General features: G+C 43.7%; 1 protein-coding gene across 4 annotated transcripts in view; it reads left to right on the top strand.

Annotated features, from left to right (window-relative positions):
* The window catches only part of arhgap27l (Rho GTPase activating protein 27, like), a 166126-nt gene that overhangs the window by 126017 nt on the left and 18089 nt on the right, over positions 1-22020 (top strand). For 2 of the 4 annotated variants that reach the window (XM_083976477.1, XM_083976476.1), the window contains exons 4-15: positions 1646-1990; positions 2583-2717; positions 5959-6153; positions 6239-6304; positions 7260-7334; positions 7461-7541; positions 7817-7897; positions 9248-9313; positions 12544-12611; positions 19512-19599; positions 20343-20444; positions 20558-20656. In XM_083976477.1, the coding sequence (XP_083832603.1) occupies positions 1646-1990; positions 2583-2717; positions 5959-6153; positions 6239-6304; positions 7260-7334; positions 7461-7541; positions 7817-7897; positions 9248-9313; positions 12544-12611; positions 19512-19599; positions 20343-20444; positions 20558-20656 (1401 nt within the window). The remainder of the gene's footprint in view (positions 1-1645; positions 1991-2582; positions 2718-5958; positions 6154-6238; positions 6305-7259; positions 7335-7460; positions 7542-7816; positions 7898-9247; positions 9314-12543; positions 12612-19511; positions 19600-20342; positions 20445-20557; positions 20657-22020) is intronic. The other 2 variants (XM_083976478.1, XM_083976479.1) reach the window with 2 other exon arrangements.

The raw sequence follows: 22020 nt of genomic DNA, 5'->3' as shown, positions 1-22020 counted from the left end.
GTCAATATGTATTACACGCTCTCTATACGTACGCATAGATATATACACGTAGATGCCGCATTCGGGCTTGTCAGGAACGTTGTCGCGGCCGCCATATTGGGGGGGAGTTCCTATGGTAAAAAACCATAGATGACGTCATGCATGTCACGCCCCCCCCCCCCCAAGATGGCGGCGGCGGCGATCCGTTCCAATGGGCAGCAGCGTCAGAGGCGGCATCTACGTGTATATATCTATGGTTGTGTCCGAAATCACTCACTCATTCCCTCCTCCCTACTCACTATAGTGAATTCAATATAGTGACTATATAGTGACTCACTGGTCAAATAAAAAAACACTTTCTGACACTACTCCGCCGCACAGTTAATGACCTATTACGTTGCGTCGTGTATTATTGCACTTATTGTATTCAGTATCTTTTATCCTTCTTTAGCCTGACCAGGGACAAAGACTGCAAATTAGCTGAAGCTAGACGTCTTGTATGCATCGCATTTTTCATTCTTTGTGACAATGTTGTATGTATCGTCCCTGCAAAATAAACATTAAAATAAATAAATAAATAATTAAAACGTTCCGACCACGATCGTAACTGCCGGTGGTAACGGCCGGTGTAGAGGAGTACAGCAATATATTAAGCAGTAATATATTATATTTAAGCATCAAATATGTTCAATCAAACCCACATAGTTTAAAAACAACGTTCACAACACACACAGCCAGTGTCACAACTAAGCATAAAGTCCGCTAGCTTAATGCTAACGTTAATGTAAAACACCATAGACGGGCTAACAGAAATTAGCCTCGCTATCCAGAGTCTGTGGTCAGTTTATAACGCTTGTTAGGAAATTTGCTCCGACGTTTGTTGTGGGAGTCTTTGGAAGCCGCGACCGGACAACTCTGGCAGCTGGACACATTTATTGAGGCTGCTGCACTACTGCATTTATTTGGTAGCTACACCGGTCACTACTTCATTTATTTGGTAGCTACACCGGTCACTACTGCATTTATTTGGTAGCTACACCGGTCACTACTGCATTTATTTGGTAGCTACACCGGTCACTACTTCATTTATTTGGTAGCTACACCGGTCACTACTGCATTTATTTGGTAGCTATACCGGTCACTACTTCATTTATTTGGTAGCTACACCGGTCACTACTTCATTTATTTGGTAGCTACACCGGTCACTACTTCATTTATTTGGTAGCTACACCGGTCACTACTTCATTTATTTGGTAGCTACGCCGGTCACTACTTCATTTATTTGGTAGCTACACCGGTCACTACTTCATTTATTTGGTAGCTACACTGGTCACTACTGCATTTATTTGGTAGCTACACCGGTCGCTCTGGGCCGCTGTGTTAACGGCGTCGATCCGTGACCGCAATGCATGATGGGATATCTTGTTCCGGTTAGTGACCATCGGATGTTCACTACATTTCGCTGTGAATTGTGGGATAGATTCAGTCACTATAGTGAACATTAATAATCACTAAACATTCAGACACCACTACAAAATGGCCTGGTCACTATATAGTGAGTAGGGGGTGATTTCGGACACAGCCTATGTGTATAATGTTTCAAATGTGATAATAAAGTTTGTTGGAAAAAAAATCAATAACTTCTCTCTCTCTTTGCCCCCTGCAGGACCAGAGCTCCCCCGGCCCTAACTCGCCCATCTACGCCAACGTCTCCTCGCTGAAGAAGACGTCTCAGGCTTCGATCCCGCCCCCTCCCAGTGACCCCGCCCCCCCGGCGCCAGACCACGCCCCCTCCTCCTCCTCCGGGATGATAAGCCCCGCCTCATTGGCTACAGACCACGCCCCCTCCCCCTCTGGGATGATAAGCCCCGCCTCCTCGGCTACAGACCACGCCCCGTCCCCCTCCTCCGGGATGATAAGCCCCGCCTCCTCGGCTACAGACCACGCCCCCTCCTCCTCCTCCGGGATGATAAGCCCCGCCTCCCCGCTGAGCCCGCAGGACGAGTGGCAGGTAAGCCGCTGTCCAACGCCATCTGGTCCCACGGCACTCGAACGCATCGCCTCTGATCCAGCTGCTGTTGCCTTCGCTGCCTCGCACCGACTGACGCTCTGTGATTGGCTGAACTGTTGCTAGGCGACTGTGTCAGACCAAATACAATACAATATACAAAAATACAATACAATTTACAATAAGGTAGCCTGCATAGTTACTGAGGAACTAATGAGTAGTTGATGAGGAACTAATGAGGAGGAACTAAGGTACACAAAATTAGAGTAGTTATTCATTTTGATGTCTCACTTTTCTTTAGGGTACATAAAAAGAGTAACTAATGATTAAGTAATAGTTCCTCATTAGTTCCTTAGTAACTAGGCCTACTCATTGGTTCCTCATTAGTTCCACAGTAACTACTCATTAGTTCCTCAGTAACTACTCATTGGTTCCTCATTAGTTCCTCAGTAACTACTCTAATGTTGTGTACCTTATAGTAAAGTGTTACCAAATGTTTTTTTTTAAATCTAGATAAAAGAAGATTCTTGGTAATGTAAACAACAGTTGTGTTTTGTCCGTGATGCCCCTGAACACACCGTCCGTCCCTCTGCAGGTGCACACGGACCAGGCCACTGGACAGGTGTTTTATTTCCACCCCGTGACGGGACAGACCACCTGGAGCGACCCCCGCAGCCCGGACATGGACCGGTCCAAGAGCTCGCCCCTCACCTCCCCCTCCTCCCCTCAGGTACAGAACACACACTTCCTGTCTGCTGACATCACACCGTCACATGACCAATCAGAGGGTCAGGAGACACATTCATACTGATGACACACACACTGATCATATTCATGGACTGATGACTCATGTAAGGCAAGACAAGACAGTTTTATTAGTATAGCCCGTTGTTACCAGCAGTTTGTCTCAAAGGGCTTTACATCCCATCATAACAACATCCTCTGTCCTTACACCCTCACATCCACTGAGGAAAAACTCCATAGAAAACCCTTTTAACAGGGGAAAAATTCGGAGAAAAAATTCGGAGAAACTCTATTGAGTGGAATGTGCCAACGTGGCGGCCATCTTGGTCAGGGGGAAGCCGTGTCTACTTCCTGCACTAGTCAACAGAGGCAGACGTCTATCAACCATTACAGTAAAATCGCCATAACTCACCGAATATTCAACCGATTTTCAAGCCGTTTGGTTTATTATAAATGTCAGACATATATTTATGATACGACAACAACAAAAATGTTTTAAATAATTTTTATATATTTTTTTTTAATGTATTAATCATACACTTACATACTCAGACACACACCCACATGCATAAATACACTGAAATGTGTTCTACAAGGGTCTGACCGGGTCTGACTGCTGGTCAGACGTATATGGCTAAGCTAACAGATGTTTGATGCCTCGTATTATGGGCTGGGGCCCCGTTTGTACTGTTGATGACGTTTGGTGTTGTTCTGAGCATTATTTGTGGCTGTAAGTGGCTTTTTGATCGGTGGCTAGTGGAACCGTATACTGCGCTGTTTGTTATGGTGCGGTCGTTGCTAAGGTTGCTACAACTCGAGAAGCTAGCGCTATCCCTAGACTTAAATGTTAGAGTGTCTGCCTCTCTGACCCATGGAGAGAGCTGGTTCCACAGTAAAGGAGCCCGGTAACTGAAGGCTCTACCTCCCAGTCTGTTTTTAGAGATACTGGGAATCACTAACAGACCTGCGTTCTGGGAGTGGAGTGCTCTGGTAGGACCGTAAAGCTGCGTTCACACCGGACCTTTTGTTTTTAGAACGAGCGACGAGTTTACATGTTAAGTCAATGGAAACGAGCAATTGAGCGACAGCGTCGGAGTGTCGGAGCGTTTTTTCGCTTGAGCCGCTCCCGTCGCTCGAGATGAGAAATCCCAACTCTCCCGCCGTCAGTCGCTCGTTGCTCAGCGCTGATTGGCTGCCGTGATCCAGGTGGTGCTGGTGTAAACAGAGACACATGGCAGTGGGCATGATGTCATCAAAGCAAAAATGCGAGTCTGTGGCTCTGTGCCAAATTGACGAGCGACTGCAGCTGAGCGTCGGAGCGGTTTTTTCGGAGCGTTACGAGCGACAGCGACAAAAATAAAAATGCACCTTAAGGAATGATTAGTTCTTTCAGATAGAGTAGAGTAGAGTAGAGTAGAGTAGAGTAGAGAATACTTTATTCATCCCTAGGAGGGAAATTCAAATTAGTCCAGTAGCTCACACGACATGACACAAAAAAGAAAGAAAGATGGAGCAGGACCTCTGGATGGAGCAGGACCTCTGGATGCAGCAGGACCTCTGGATGTAGCAGGACCACCAGGTGGAGCAGGACCTCTGGATGGAGCAGGACCTCTGGATGCAGCAGGACCTCCGGATGCAGCAGGGCCTCTGGATGCAGCAGGACCTCTTGATGGAGCAGGAGGAGCAGGACCTCTGGATGCAGCAGGACCACCGGATGGAGCAGGACCTCTGGATGGAGCAGGAGGAGCAGGACGTCTGGTTGGAGCAGGATGGAGCAGGACCACCAGGTGGAGCAGGACCTCTGGATGGAGCAGGACCTCTGGATGCAGCAGGACCTCTGGATGCAGCAGGACCTCTGGATGGAGCAGTAGCAGGGCCTCTGGATGGAGCAGGACCTCTGGATGGAGCAGGACCTCTGGATGGAGCAGGATCTCTGGATGCTGCAGGACCTCTGGATGGAGCAGGACCTCTGGATGGAGCAGGACCTCTGGATGGAGCAGGATCTCTGGATGCTGCAGGACCTCTTGATGCAGCAGGACCTCTGGATGGAGCAGGGCCATCAGGTGGAGCAGGACCGACGGTGAAGGGGCAGCTGGGTGGAGCAGGATCATTGGTGGAGGGGCCAAATCATTTTGCTTATCTGCCCCACTACTACATTCCTCCATCTTGCAGCAAGGAGAGAGGCGTCGTCCACCACAGCTGCTTTCCTGGTCAGTCAAGGTGCCATGAAGTGGATGATCCAGGCCGTCCAGCATTGCCTCCTCCTTCTTCAGTGCTCTAGTGCCTCAGGATGTTTAGTCTGTATCCTAGCAACAACTTCATTGAGAACTTCAGATGGAACTTAATTGGTGCCACTGGACAGGATGGTGTCCTCCAGATCTGTCCATTTTCAATGAAAGAAGCTCAACTCTGAAGAATCTCTTCTCCCCACAGAAGCATCCATCAGTAGATGACAAAAAAAAACACAACAAAAAATGAAGCAAATGTTGAGTAAAAACTCAAAAACTCAGAGCTACCAGACTTTGCAGCTCCCAGTTGAAGCGCATGTTCCGGAACCAATAGGATAGGATAGATAGGTTGGAGCTTTATCATTAAGAGCCTTACACCTCATCCTGACATGCAGCGAGCAAGCGAAGCGGCAACGAAAACTCGCGCGAAGGTGTCCTGATATGCAGCGTGACGATTTTGTCGCGAGAATATTCTATTGGTTCGGAATCCAAACCAATCAAATTATCGAGGGACGTAGCTACACAAACTTGCGGCGCTATTCTGAGTTTCCTGGCATTTCCTGGTTGCTGTTTTTCACATCTTTGAGTGTTTGTTCCTCCTCATATTCTCCTCTCTCTGATAACTAGCTTGTCAACAGAAAGCAGTGTGGACTTATCAACCAATAAGAAGTGTTTAGGGGCGGGACACCGCCGCCAAATGTCGTCCAGATAGAGACAACGCGAGCGATAATTTCAGGGTTGAGTGACATCGCTGGACGACGCGATGTCACTCGCAGGACAGGCTGATTGAAAAGTAACGCATTCTAATCACTTTTCCTCGCTCGCGTTGCTGTCGCATCGCTGTATGTCAGGACGGGGTGTTATATGTATTGATGACTCATGTATTTATGACCCATTTATTGATGACTCATGTATTGATGACTCGTGTATTGATGACTCGTGTATTGATGACTCGTGTATTGATGACTCGTGTATTGATGACTCGTGTATTGATCCCAGGGCTCAGGCGTGTGGAAGCAGCTGCTGGACGAGGCGTCGGGTCGGTTCTACTACTACAACCCGACCACACGGGTCACATCCTGGACCGCTCCAGATCCCCCCTCCCCCTCCTCCCCCGCCTCCCCCGGAGCCTCAGCCAACAGGAAGCAGGACGACGGCCCGGTACGACCCAGAGATCAGAGCTCAGCCAATCAGGTTCAGTTACAGCAGAGGATGATGATGATGATGATGATGGTGGTGGTGGTGGTGGTGGTGATGATGTCATCTTCTTCCCCCTCAGCCCCCCCTGCCAGAGGAGGACTATCCTGTGGACGCGTCCAGAGACAGCGACTCGGTGTTCACCACGGTACACACACACACACACACACACACACACACACACACACACACACACACAGGCTGTATTCGAAACCGCATACTCTCCTGCTAGTACGTACTGATTTGGCCAAAATGTAGTATGTAATATACATTATGCAGTATGCAAACAAAAGCAAAATCTACAGTATGCAAAAAATTCCCGGATGTCGTACTGATTCGGAAAATATCTCCAGTATCTGACCAGTCTACATTGCTTACTGTATCCCATAATGCAATGCTCCCCTGACGTCTAACCGTAACCAAAGACGGTTTAGAGTAGTGAAGTATCTTTGCCGTGTAGCGTAACCATGTTATATAGTTTAATGCTCTTCTGTCCAATACACACAGGAAGCTTCACTTTACATTCAGACTAACTAATGCTACTGATACAGCTGTTAGATTTCATCACTGAGACCAACATTTATCTCCTAAAAATAATTTAACCAGCCGGTGGTAAACCTCTAAAAACCTGCGGGTAAGTTAATTAGCGATGGTTTTCTCCCCCGGGATGAGGACGGAGTTTGGCCGGCCGAGCAGCTCTGCAGACCGGCTGCTGTCTCTGTGATGTCCCGGTCGCTGCAGAGTTTCACTTCTCTGAAAAACATCGGAGCAAACTTCTAAACAGCCGTCGTTTGGATAAACTGGCCGTAGATTTGGGGTCTAAACAGTTACTTTATTGCATGAAAAAATATTAAATCCTAATAAAGTAACATAATAACAGCGCTAGAGCGGGAAATAAACAGCTTTTCACCTGTTTTACAGCTACCGCTACCGGTTGCCGTGAAATGCATTCTGGGAAACTTGTATACTGTTACTGTGGTGTGAATAGAGTCGGTCTGCTGAAGTAGCAGACTGAATCCTACATTCAGTATCAGGCAGCACGGCAGTATGCTGCTTCGAATACAGCCACACACAGGTTTAATCTCCATTGTGTTTTTTCCCAGAATCCTCAGCAGCCTGTGACTCTGATTCCCAGAGCTCAGCTGGACCTGAGAGATGAAAGTAGGAGGCTGCAGGAGGTGATCAATCAATCAATCAATCAATCAATCAATCAATCAATCAATCAATCAATCAATCAATCAATCAATCAATCAATCAATCAATCAATCAATCAATCCTGGCTTTTCTATCATTGCTCCTTCCAGCTTCCACATTTGCCCCAAAGAATGATGGGAAATGGAGTTTCTGAGGAAGGAACAAAATGGAGACACAGTTTATCTGAAGATGTGAGTCACACCTGTCTGTCTCTCTACCTGTCTGTCTCTACCTGTCTGTCTCTACCTGTCTGTCTCTACCTGTCTGTCAGTCTCTCACCTGTCTGTCTCTCACCTGTCTGTTTCTACCTGTCTGTCTGTCTCTACCTGTCTGTTTCTACCTGTCTGTCTGTCTCTCACCTGTCTGTCTCTACCTGTCTGTCTGTCTCTCACCTGTCTGTCTCTCACCTGTCTGTCTCTACCTGTCTGTCTGTCTCTCACCTGTCTGTCTCTCACCTGTGTTACAGAAGTATGTTCCTGGCCACAGGAGAAATGTCTCTGACTTACCTGAGGTGTCCAACAGAAGACACTCCCCTGACGGTCCACAGGTACACTCACCTGTCCCTCCCCTGTCATTGGTTAACGTCCTGTGATGTCATCCTGTTGTCCCTCACCTGTCATTGGTTAACATCCTGTGATGTCATCCTGTTGTCCCTCACCTGTCATTGGTTAACATCCTGTGATGTCATCCTGTTGTCCCTCACCTGTCATTGGTTAACATCCTGTGATGTCATCCTGTTGTCCCTCACCTGTCATTGGTTAACATCATAGATACACGTAGATGCCGCATTCGGGCTTGTCAGGAACGTCGTCACGGCCGCCATCTTGAGGGGGAGTTCCTATGGTAAAAACCATAGATAAGAAAAGATTACACTTTATTGTCAGATCACTCTGAAATTTGTCTTGCGTCCCATGACGTCCAAGGTTTCACACAAATAATAACAAAATACCAAAAACATACATTTACAAAAAAGCATAAATGTTACCCTCAAACGTCACATTTAAAGAAAAAGACAAACTATCTCCTAACTACATTCACAACATAAATCCAACATTACAACGTGTCTTTGGTGCAACAGCCAGTGCTCAGTCTGTACATGAACCCTAGGGTCGACTTAGAGCCCAAACTCTGATTTAACAGTTTGACAGACTGAGGGACAAAAGAGTTCCTCAGCCTGTGCCAGCTTGTGGAACTCTAAACCTTCTGTTTGATGGCAGAAGCTGATATTCCTCCAATAACACATGAGAGGGGTCAGATGAGATATTACTTACAAGAGACAACATTCTTTTAGTGTATGCTGTTGAAAATGTAACTCCAAAGTTTGACCCACAATCTTTGAACAGATATGTAGCAGTCTGGTTAGTTTGGTTTTAAGTTGGACAGACAAACAACTAAACCAGGCACTAACTCCGTACTGCATAACACTCTGCACTATAGATTGAAAAAATAATAACAGGATGGGTTTGTTTGCTCCAAATGACCTCAATCTTCTCAAAAAATAAATATGTTGTTGTACCTTGCAACAAATAAAGTCTACATGTATACTCCAGGACAAAGTAGCGTCCACGTAGATGCCCAGATATTTATAGGAGGAAACTTGTTCAATCTCAGCATTATGTACATCATGCATGTCATGAGCGGCAGTACGAGGTAAAACAAAACATAACAAAATCCCATTCACCTCCCCCCCAAGATGGCGGCCGCGGCGACGATCCGTTCCAATGGGCAGCAGCGTCAGAGGCGGCGTCTACGTGTAGATATCTATGTGTTAGCCTCCTGTGATGTCATCCTGTCGTCCCTCCCCTGTCATTGGTTAACGTCCTGTGATGTCATCCTGTTGTCCCTCACCTGTCATTGGTTAACGCCCTGTGATGTCATCCTGTCGTCCCTCACCAAGCTCTCTGATAGGCTCCCACTGAGGAGGAATCTGTCCGATCGGAGCACAGGCTCCCACCAGCAGCATGTAGGTCCTGGGCCCTGATTGGCTCCTGAAGTTACTGGGTGTCGGTTGGGTGGTGTCTGTCACTCTGTCACACATGTTTCCACGGCGACGGCATCATAAACTCCACTCGCCGTCGTCATGGAAGCGTGTATCACCTGAGACTAACCGTATAGTAGTTCTGAATCGGACTAACACGCTGCGTTGGCGAGGAGGGCTGTCACTGATGATGTCATCACTGAGGGATTGTGGGAAGTCTGAGACACGAGGAGCTGACCGACGTACGGCGGCTCAGAGGGGTCAAAAGGAGTTTCCAGGGGACGCCGCAGAGTGACGGACCTGACAGCTAAGCTAGCAGGCTAACGGCTAATGCAACGATCCTCCGTTACTGTGACAGGAGGATGTCTCACTACGAGCTGCTCCAATGATACGACACGTTACAGCTTCACTTCCTGTCTCCTAAAGTGGGCGTGGTCACCAAAGTGGGCGTGGCCACCGTCTCCTAAAGTGGGCGTGGCCACGTCTCCTAAAGTGGGCGTGGTCACCGTCTCCTAAAGTGGGCGTGGTCGCGTCTCATAAAGTGGGCGTGGTTACGTCTCCTAAAGTGGGCGTGGCCACCGTCTCCTAAAGTGGGCGTGGTCACGTCTCCTAAACTGGGCGTGGTCAGTCTCCTAAAGTGGGCGTGGTCACGTCTCCTAAAGTGGGCGTGGCCACCGTCTCCCCGCCTCCTGTTGTGGACGTGTGTGTGGATTTATAAAAGTTGTCAGTAGAGGAAAGTGAGATATTTATATTTTCTTATTTTAGTATCAAAATGTTCAGAAGAGACCTGTCTGAGTTCAATATTTACTTAAGTGACGGTGGAGCGAAAGAATCGACTGTAATCTGTGTTCACGACTTCATGTTCACTTGATTGGGATTCTGGTCTAACCCCTCAGATCAGGTCTGTGGTGAACAGAAGCTTCAGAGAGTTCCAGCTTTAGTTGTAGGACATAAACCAGATCAGTAAATACCCTACTGGTGAATGTTGAACTGTCCCTTTAAATACCCTACTGGTGAATGTTGAACTGTCCCTTTAAATACCCTACTGGTGAATGTTGAACTGTCCCTTTAAATCCCCTACTGGTGAATGTTGAAGCTTTGACGTGTGGTCAAAAAGGCGGTTGCTAACAAGTTGCTCCATACGACTACAAACCCCCCACGGACCAAAGTGTCTTATGGAGGTTATCTGATGTTATTTATGGCTCTTCAACAAGTGGAAACAGTCCCATTTCCCCATTAGACAATGTTTTTAACATGAAGCAGCTGAAACCAGTGGAAAGCTTAGTGGTGGTGACCGTGAAGTAGTCCGTTAAAGCCGTACGTTAGCTTTTTAAAAGAAAAAAAATATATATTATTTGTTTATTTAGATGGGACAGTGCATATTACTGTAATGGACACTGAGTACATGAGAATTCACTGTAAATACACCGGACTTAGCACTGCTGCTAAATTTCATCCGTAGTCCCAAAACAATACAACCACTGACATAAAAAGTCCATAAAAACAGAGGACCGATAGATGACAAAATAAGTAGATTTACATGATTGCAGGAGGATTGAACATGATTCATTGAGTTATAAAAACATACAATTACACACGCTCAGACTAGATGATTACTTACATAGACAGACATACGACTGCACACACAAGAAAGACCCAGATTAAACATGATTACAGGTGCTGACAAGTTTTTACTTCTGGACGTGGCATCAAGCTTCAGATACGGTAGAAAAGGAGTTCATATGTGGAGATGATCTCACTGAACTCAACCTGGAAGGATCAGAAACCTGTAGTAGTACTAGCCTAGTAGTAGCAGGGCCGTTGTATAGGGGAGAAAGGTGATGATAACTCTAGGGGCCCAGCGCCCAGTGGGGCCCATAAAAAACCCCAGTAGTCTAATCTTTGTATGACTGATTTATTCTGCGTAAGACCCTGACTAATACTCATAGTACACTGTAAAAACTCTACATCTTTCCAAGAATATTTGTCTTATTTCTTGTCCAAATGTCTCATTTCTAGTCAAAACTAATCTCTTTACACTTAAAATAAGACTCATCACCTAAAAATGAACTTGTTTTTAGATCATTTTCACTTAAATTCACAATAGATAGAAAAATCTGCCAGTGAAAGTAAGTTTTTTGTGCTTGTAATAAGAAAGAAAAACTTGCTCCACTATCAGATTTTTTCTACTTATTCCAAGTGAAAATCTGCTTGAAAGAAGTAAAAAGTGTCTAAAAACAAGCTGCTTTTAATATGATGAGTCTTATTTTAAGTAGAATGAGATTAGTTTTGACTAGAAATAAGACAAATATTCTTGCTAAGAGTTTTTGCAGTGTAATGCTGCATTAGCATCAAAACAAAGAAGGCTAAATAAAAAACCATAATACATACGTAGTCTAAGAAAAAAAGAGGAAAAGTTAGGGGGAGGGGCCCACTTTAGTATTCTTTAAGGGGGCCCAGAATTCATAGCAACGGCCCTGAGTAGTAGTACTAGTAGTACTAGTAGAAACTGGTGTTTTAGTCACAGAGCTGATTCTCTGCAGAAACCACATTCACTTTCTCTACTGGAACCAGCACCGTGGTGAACTTCAGCCCAGGTGAAACTCTGTGGACTGCAGACCGTTTGTCTCCTAAAGGGGCGTCGCCGTGGAGACGCCCATGTGACATATAGATACAGATACATAGATACAACAGGAAGCTGAGTTGTAGTGGAGCGTCTTGGTTTCTAAACCGTCTTTGGCTGCTGGTTATGACATCACAACGACATCACAACAAACACAAACTGAACTCTAGTCAGTCAGCGTCTGTCACTCCACCGTGTTCCCTGGAAACAAGCTGCTGCTGTGTGTTACACGCACACACACACACACACACACACACACACACACACACACACACACACACACACACACACACACACAGACACACACACACACACACACACACACACACACACACACACACACACACACACACACACACACACACACACACACACACACACACACACACACACACACACACAGACACACACACACACACACCTTCCACGTCTACACAGGAGTCACGTTTCAAAGCCGACCTGCAGGTCTCACCTGTCTGTTCACCTGTGTGTGTGTGTGTGTGTGTGTGTGTGTGTGTGTCTGTGTGTGTGTGTGTGTGTGTGTGTGTGTGTGTGTGTGTGTGTGTGTGTGTGTGTGTGTGTGTGTCAACAGTGCCACCTGCTGGAGAAAGCAGGAATCATCAACAAGACCAAAGTGTGTGACCACGGCAAGAAGATCAGGTTAGTGTGTGTGTGTTACTGAAAAATAGTAACTAGTTACAGTTACTAGTTACTTCATAAGAAAATAACTCAGTTACTTAAACCAAAAAGTAATGCGTTACTGAGAAAGAGAGAGAGACAGAGAAATGTCATCATGATGACATCATGATGACATCATGATGTCATCATCATGTTGACATCATGATAACATCATGCTGACATGTTGACATGTTGACATGTTGACATGTTGACATCATGATAACATGTTGACATGTTGACATGTTGACATCATGCTGACATGTTGACATGTTGACATGTTGACATCATGATAACATCATGTTGACATGTTGACATGTTGACATGTTGACATGTTGACATCATGCTGACATGTTGACATGTTGACATGTTGACATCATGATAACATCATGTTGACATGTTGACATGTTGACATGTTGACATGTTGACATCATGCTGACATGTTGACATGTTGACATGTTGACATGTTGACATCATGCTGACATGTTGACATGTTGACATGTTGACATCATGATAACATCATGTTGACATGTTGACATGTTGACATGTTGACATGTTGACATCATGCTGACATGTTGACATGTTGACATGTTGACATGTTGACATCATGATGACATCATGTTGACATCATGATAACATCATGATGTCAACATGATGTCATCATGTTGACATCATGATGACATCATGTTGACATGTTGACATCATGTTGACATCATGATGTCAACATGCTGACATGTTGACATCATGCTGACATGTTGACATGTTGACATGTTGACATGTTGACATGTTGACATGTTGACATGTTGACATCATGCTGACATGTTGACATGTTGACATGTTGACATGTTGACATCATGTTGACATCATGTTGACATCATGATGTCATCATGATGTCAACATGATGTCATCATGTTGACATCATGATGACATCATGTTGACATGTTGACATCATGTTGACATCATGATGTCAACATGCTGACATGTTGACATCATGCTGACATGTTGACATGTTGACATGTTGACATGTTGACATGTTGACATCATGTTGACATCATGTTGACATCATGCTGACATGTTGACATGTTGACATCATGATGACATGTTGACATCATGTTGACATCATGTTGACATCATGATGTCATCATGATGTCAACATGATGTCAACATGATGTCATCATGTTGACATCATGTTGACATCATGTTGACATCATGCTGACATGTTGACATCATGTTGACATCATGCTGACATCATGCTGACATGTTGACATGTTGACATCATGATGACATGTTGACATCATGCTGACATGTTGACATGTTGACATCATGATGACATGTTGACATGTTGACATCATGATGACATGTTGACATCATGTTGACATCATGTTGACATGTTGACATGTTGACATGTTGACATCATGCTGACATGTTGACATGTTGACATCATGATGACATGTTGACATGTTGACATGTTGACATCATGCTGACATGTTGACATGTTGACATCATGATGACATGTTGACATCATGTTGACATCATGTTGACATCATGTTGACATGTTGACATGTTGACATCATGCTGACATGTTGACATGTTGACATCATGATGACATGTTGACATCATGTTGACATGTTGACATCATGTTGACATCATGTTGACATGTTGACATCATGTTGACATCATGATAACATCATGCTGACATGTTGACATGTTGACATGTTGACATGTTGACATCATGATAACATCATGTTGACATGTTGACATGTTGACATGTTGACATGTTGATAACATCATGCTGACATGTTGACATGTTGACATGTCATCATGTTGACATCATGATAACATCATGCTGACATGTTGACATGTTGACATGTTGACATCATGATAACATGTTGACATGTTGACATGTTGACATGTTGACATCATGCTGACATGTTGACATGTTGACATGTTGACATCATGATAACATCATGTTGACATGTTGACATGTTGACATGTTGACATGTTGACATCATGCTGACATGTTGACATGTTGACATGTTGACATCATGATGTTATCATGTTGACATCATGATAACATCATGCTGACATGTTGACATGTTGACATGTTGACATCATGATAACATCATGTTGACATGTTGACATGTTGACATGTTGACATGTTGACATCATGCTGACATGTTGACATGTTGACATGTTGACATGTTGACATGTTGACATGTTGACATCATGTTGACATCATGTTGACATCATGCTGACATGTTGACATGTTGACATGTTGACATCATGTTGACATCATGTTGACATCATGTTGACATGTTGACATGTTGACATGTTGACATGTTGACATGTCAACATGTCAACATGATGTCAACATGATGTCAACATGATGTCATCATGTTGACATCATGTTGACATCATGTTGACATCATGCTGACATGTTGACATGTTGACATGTTGACATGTTGACATCATGTTGACATCATGCTGACAACATGTCAACATGTCAACATGTCAGCATGATGTTATCATGATGTCAACATGTCAGCATGATGTCAGCATGATGTCAGCATGATGTCAACATGTCAACATGATGTCAACATGATGTCATCATGATGTCATCATGATGACATCATGATGTCAACATGATGACATCATGATGACATCATGTTGACATCATGATAACATCATGCTGACATGTTGACATGTTGACATGTTGACATGTTGACATCATGATAACATCATGCTGACATGTTGACATGTTGACATGTTGACATGTTGACATCATGCTGACATGTTGACATGTTGACATGTTGACATGTTGACATGTCATCATGTTGACATCATGATAACATCATGCTGACATGTTGACATGTTGACATGTTGACATGTTGACATCATGATAACATGTTGACATGTTGACATGTTGACATGTTGACATCATGCTGACATGTTGACATGTTGACATGTTGACATCATGATAACATCATGTTGACATGTTGACATGTTGACATGTTGACATGTTGACATCATGCTGACATGTTGACATGTTGACATGTTGACATGTTGACATCATGATGTTATCATGTTGACATCATGATAACATCATGCTGACATGTTGACATGTTGACATGTTGACATCATGATAACATCATGTTGACATGTTGACATGTTGACATGTTGACATGTTGACATCATGCTGACATGTTGACATGTTGACATGTTGACATGTTGACATGTTGACATGTTGACATCATGTTGACATCATGTTGACATCATGCTGACATGTTGACATGTTGACATGTTGACATCATGTTGACATCATGTTGACATCATGATGTCATCATGATGTCAACATGATGTCAACATGATGTCATCATGTTGACATCATGTTGACATCATGTTGACATCATGCTGACATGTTGACATGTTGACATGTTGACATGTTGACATCATGTTGACATCATGCTGACAACATGTCAACATGTCAACATGTCAGCATGATGTTATCATGATGTCAACATGTCAGCATGATGTCAGCATGATGTCAGCATGATGTCAACATGTCAACATGATGTCAACATGATGTCATCATGATGTCATCATGATGACATCATGATGTCAACATGATGACATCATGATGACATCATGTTGACATCATGATAACATCATGCTGACATGTTGACATGTTGACATGTTGACATGTTGACATCATGATAACATCATGCTGACATGTTGACATGTTGACATGTTGACATGTTGACATCATGCTGACATGTTGACATGTTGACATGTTGACATGTTGACATCATGATGACATCATGTTGACATCATGATAACATCATGCTGACATGTTGACATGTTGACATGTTGACATGATGACATCATGTTGACATCATGATGACATCATGTTGACATGTTGACATCATGATGTCATCATGTTGATATGTTGACATCATGCTGACATGTTGACATGTTGACATGTTGACATGTTGACATGTTGACATGTTGACATCATGTTGACATCATGATGTCATCATGATGTCAACATGATGTCATCATGTTGACATCATGTTGACATCATGATAACATCATGCTGACATGTTGACATGTTGACATGTTGACATGTTGACATCATGTTGACATCATGATAACATCATGCTGACATGTTGACATGTTGACATGTTGACATGTTGACATCATGTTGACATCATGTTGACATCATGATGTCATCATGATGTCAACATGATGTCATCATGTTGACATCATGATGACATCATGTTGACATGTTGACATCATGTTGACATCATGATGTCAACATGCTGACATGTTGACATCATGCTGACATGTTGACATGTTGACATGTTGACATGTTGACATGTTGACATGTTGACATCATGTTGACATCATGATGACATCATGATGTCAACATGATGTCAACATGATGTCAACATGTTGACATGTTGACATGTCAACATGTCAGCATGATGTTATCATGATGTCAACATGATGTCATCATGATGTCAACATGTCAACATGTCAACATGTCAACATGTCAGCATGATGTCAACATGTCAACATGTCAACATGTCAACATGTCAGCATGATGTTATCATGATGTCAACATGTCAACATGTCAACATGTCAACATGTCAGCATGATGTTATCATGATGTCAACATGATGTCATCATGATGTCATCATGTTGACATAATGATGTCATCATGATGACATCATGATGACATCATGTTGACATCATGTTGACATGTTGACATCATGCTGACATCATGCTGACATCATGCTGACATGTTGACATCATGCTGACATCATGCTGACATGTCAACATGTCAGCATGATGTTATCATGATGTCAACATGATGTCATCATGATGTCAACATGTCAACATGTCAACATGTCAACATGTCAGCATGATGTCAACATGTCAACATGTCAACATGTCAACATGTCAGCATGATGTTATCATGATGTCAACATGATGTCATCATGATGTCAACATGTCAACATGTCAACATGTCAACATGTTATCATGATGTCAACATGTCAACATGTCAACATGTCAACATGTCAGCATGATGTTATCATGATGTCAACATGATGACATGTCAACATGTCAACATGTCAGCATGATGTTATCAACATGTCAACATGTCAACATGTCAACATGTCAACATGATGTTATCATGATGTCAACATGTCAACATGTCAACATGTCAACATGTCAGCATGATGTTATCATGATGTCAACATGATGTCAACATGTCAACATGATGTCAACATGATGTCAACATGTCAACATGATGTCAACATGTCAACATGATGTCAACATGTCATCATGATGTCAACATGTCAACATGTCAGCATGATGTCAACATGTCAACATGTCAACATGATGTCAACATGATGTCAACATGATGTCAACATGTCATCATGATGTCAACATGTCAACATGTCAGCATGATGTCAACATGTCAACATGTCAACATGTCATCATGATGTCAACATGTCAACATGTCAGCATGATGTCAACATGTCAACATGTCAACATGTCAACATGATGTCAACATGATGTCAACATGTCATCATGATGTCAACATGTCAACATGTCATCATGATGTCAACATGTCAACATGTCAACATGTCAACATGTCAACATGTCATCATGATGTCAACATGTCAACATGTCATCATGATGTCAACATGTCAACATGTCAGCATGATGTCAGCATGATGTCAACATGATGTCAACATGTCATCATGATGTCAACATGTCAACATGTCAACATGATGTCAACATGTCATCATGATGTCAACATGTCAACATGTCAGCATGATGTCAACATGATGTCAACATGTCAGCATGATGTCAACATGATGTCAACATGATGTCAACATGATGTCAACATGATGTCAACATGTCAACATGATGTCAACATGATGTCAACATGTCAGCATGATGTCAACATGATGTCAACATGATGTCAACATGTCAGCATGATGTCAACATGATGTCAACATGATGTCAACATGATGTCAACATGATGTCAACATGTCAACATGATGTCAACATGATGTCAACATGTCAGCATGATGTCAACATGATGTCAACATGATGTCAACATGATGTCAACATGATGTCAACATGTCAACATGATGTCAACATGATGTCAACATGTCAGCATGATGTCAACATGATGTCAACATGTCAACATGATGTCAACATGATGTCAACATGTCAGCATGATGTCAACATGATGTCAACATGTCAACATGATGTCAACATGATGTCAACATGTCAACATGATGTCAACATGATGTCAACATGTCAACATGATGTCAACATGATGTCAACATGTCAGCATGATGTCAACATGATGTCAACATGATGTCAACATGATGTCAACATGATGTCAACATGTCAACATGATGTCAACATGATGTCAACATGTCAGCATGATGTCAACATGATGTTATCATGATGTCAACATGATGTCAACATGATGTCATCATGATGTCAACATGATGTCAGCATGATGTCAACATGATGTCAACATGATGTCAACATGATGTCAACATGATGTCAGCATGATGTCAACATGATGTCAACATGATGTCAGCATGATGTCAGCATGATGTCATCATGATGTCAACATGAGTAACGCAGCGTTTGGTAACGGAAACAGAGTTTGGTAATTACATTATTGCATTACTAATAACGCGTTATTACCTCTTGGAAACTGTGTGTGTGTGTGTGTGTGTGTGTGTGTGTGTGTGTGTGTGTGTGTGTGTGTGTGTGTGTGTGTGTGTGTGTGTGTGTGTGTGTGTGTGTGTGTGTGTGTGTGTGTGTGTGTGTGTGTGTGTGTGTTGACAGGAAGAACTGGAGTCAGTCCTGGACCGTCCTCCATGGAGGGATCCTGACCTTCCACAAAGACCCCAAGTCTGCTCCCACTGGGAACGCTGTGAGTCCCCGTGGCCATGCAGAATGATCTGTGTGTGTGTGTGCATAGATATCTACACGTAGCTGCCTCTGCCTCTGACGCTGCTGCCCATTGGAACAGATTGTGGCCGCCGCCGCCATCTTGGTCAGGAGGAGTCTAACTTTGACTTCCTGTATCTCCAGAGGCAGTAGAGGTCTATCACTGAAGCTACTACAACTCAGCTACACAACTCACCTTAGCAGTTATAGGGTTAAACTGATTTAATATGGCCTAGCACAATTCTATAGGTAGCCTCATCACCATGGCAACCACAAACTCACAACTACCACAGCCTATAGCCTACACATATAGGCAACAAAATAACAAACTATTAATATATGAACTAGCGGTATATGCACTACATGTAACACATATCCACCCTATGATACGTTACGTTAGTTTCATTTATGTCAGATAACTTCATACCTACATCACATTCAACAAGTTCAGAACAGTTCTATAATATAAAACAACTTATTACTGGAGAAAAGTTCTTCCATGTCTCTTGGTTTTGGTGTTTCTTTCATGGGAACATCCGTAGTTCTGCACTTCACCAGATTCCCAGTCTGATGGTCTGACGGTCTGACTGCTGGTCTCAAGATGGCCGCCGTGGTGACGGTCCTGACGAGCCCCGATGCAGCTTCTACGTGTAGATATCTATGGTGTGTGTGTGTGTGTGTGTGTGTCAGTGACATCATGGCGGTGACATCACTTCCTGTTTCCAGAGCAAGGCGTCTCAGATCGTTCCGGAGTACACGGTGGAGCTGAGGGGGGCGTCGGCCTGCTGGGCCTCCAAGGACAAGTCCTCCAAGAAGAACGTCCTGGAGGTGGGTGGGGCAGAGCAGAGCAGCCGTTACCGTGGTTACGGTCCGCGGTGATGCTGTTGTCATGGTTACTCATGCATGTGTTGTGTTGTGTTTTGTGTTGTGTGTGCGTGCAGCTGAAGACGCGTCAGGGCTGCGAGTACCTGATGCAGTACGACACCGAGAGCATCATCAGTGACTGGCTGAAGGTCATGCAGGACACCATCCGACAGCTGGTAACACACACACACACAGAGACACACACACACACACACACACACAGAGACACACACACACACACACACACACACACACACACACACAGAGAGACACACACACACACATACAGAGACACACACACACACACACACACAGACCTTTGAAGACAGGGACCGGGTTCACTGGTTTGGTCCTGGGTCTAAACCTCGGTACCAGTTGTTTGTGGTGTGAAGCCTATTCACTATATAGTCAACTCCCACAATGCAATGTGAGAACTAGACAAGTCAGATACGTATCCCACATCCCATAATCCAACTTTATTTGTTGAGCACTTTACTGTAAAGCTTCCACAGTGGACCAAAGTGCTGCACAGAATAATAAAGGCATAAAGTTACATATAGAAACATATTAAATCAATTAAAAGAGTTACAACATGGGTAAAAAATAATAACCGTACGATAAAAGAAATAAAATAAAATCAGACGAGTTGTTTGTGGTGTGAAGGGAATCTGACCTGTTTCAGAACCAAATACACAACCCCAGCACCTTTTGTTGTGAGAAAGCTGAAGAGTAGGAGAAAAGGTACCAAGGCACTCGTCTTCAGCGTTTTGGCGTTTCGGCTTTGACCCTCAAACGTCAAAGTGTTTGTTTTTACCATGTTCTGTCCATAACTCAATAATTTAAAATGTCACATCTTTTCATCAAGATGGTTGCCTTGGTGCGTCCAAACGGAAACACCAAATTCAAAGTGCAGAGAGAAACACATCTAGCCTGAGTCTGACCATCCAGACTACATCACTAACATGTCTAGTGTGGCAGCGACCGGTAGACCTCAGCTCAATCCAGGGGGCGGGATGAAGGCTGTCGTTCAAACTGCCTCTGCACCAATAGGGTAGCGCTACGACCAATCAGAGCAAAGAGCAGGATGACGTCGCTAGATTAAACTTTTCCCATATCCCGTCGGCAAAACACCAAATCCATCCTTCTTCTTCTGAACGACTTCAGTGCAGTTTCTGGCTCAACTTTTAAAGAAAATGACAAGTTTAATTCTTTCAAAGTTGATGCCAACGCCGATTCAAACGATTCCTTTGCCAAAGCCATCTATCTTCTTGTCATGTTTTTCACCGTCTCAAGTATGTCGTCATGGCGTTAAGCCGCCCAACGACTCTCTAAACAGATAGAGCGCTGTGATTGGTCAACACAAACGGTGTTGGAGACTCAAAAAGTTCCTATGGCTCGTTTCTAGACCCACCTACGGAGCAAAGAGACTTGCTGCTGCTGCTAGGGGGCAGAGAGATTTCAATCAAAATCAATCAATCAAAATGTATTTGTATAGCACTTTACAGTAGCCAGACGGTACCCAAAGTGCTTTACATCAAGG

The sequence above is a fragment of the Trachurus trachurus genome (assembly GCF_905171665.1).
Source record: "Trachurus trachurus genome assembly, chromosome: 8".
NCBI lineage: Eukaryota > Metazoa > Chordata > Actinopteri > Carangiformes > Carangidae > Trachurus > Trachurus trachurus.
The sequence above is the reverse complement of the archived record's forward strand: the minus strand, read 5'-3'. Positions and strand labels throughout refer to the sequence as shown.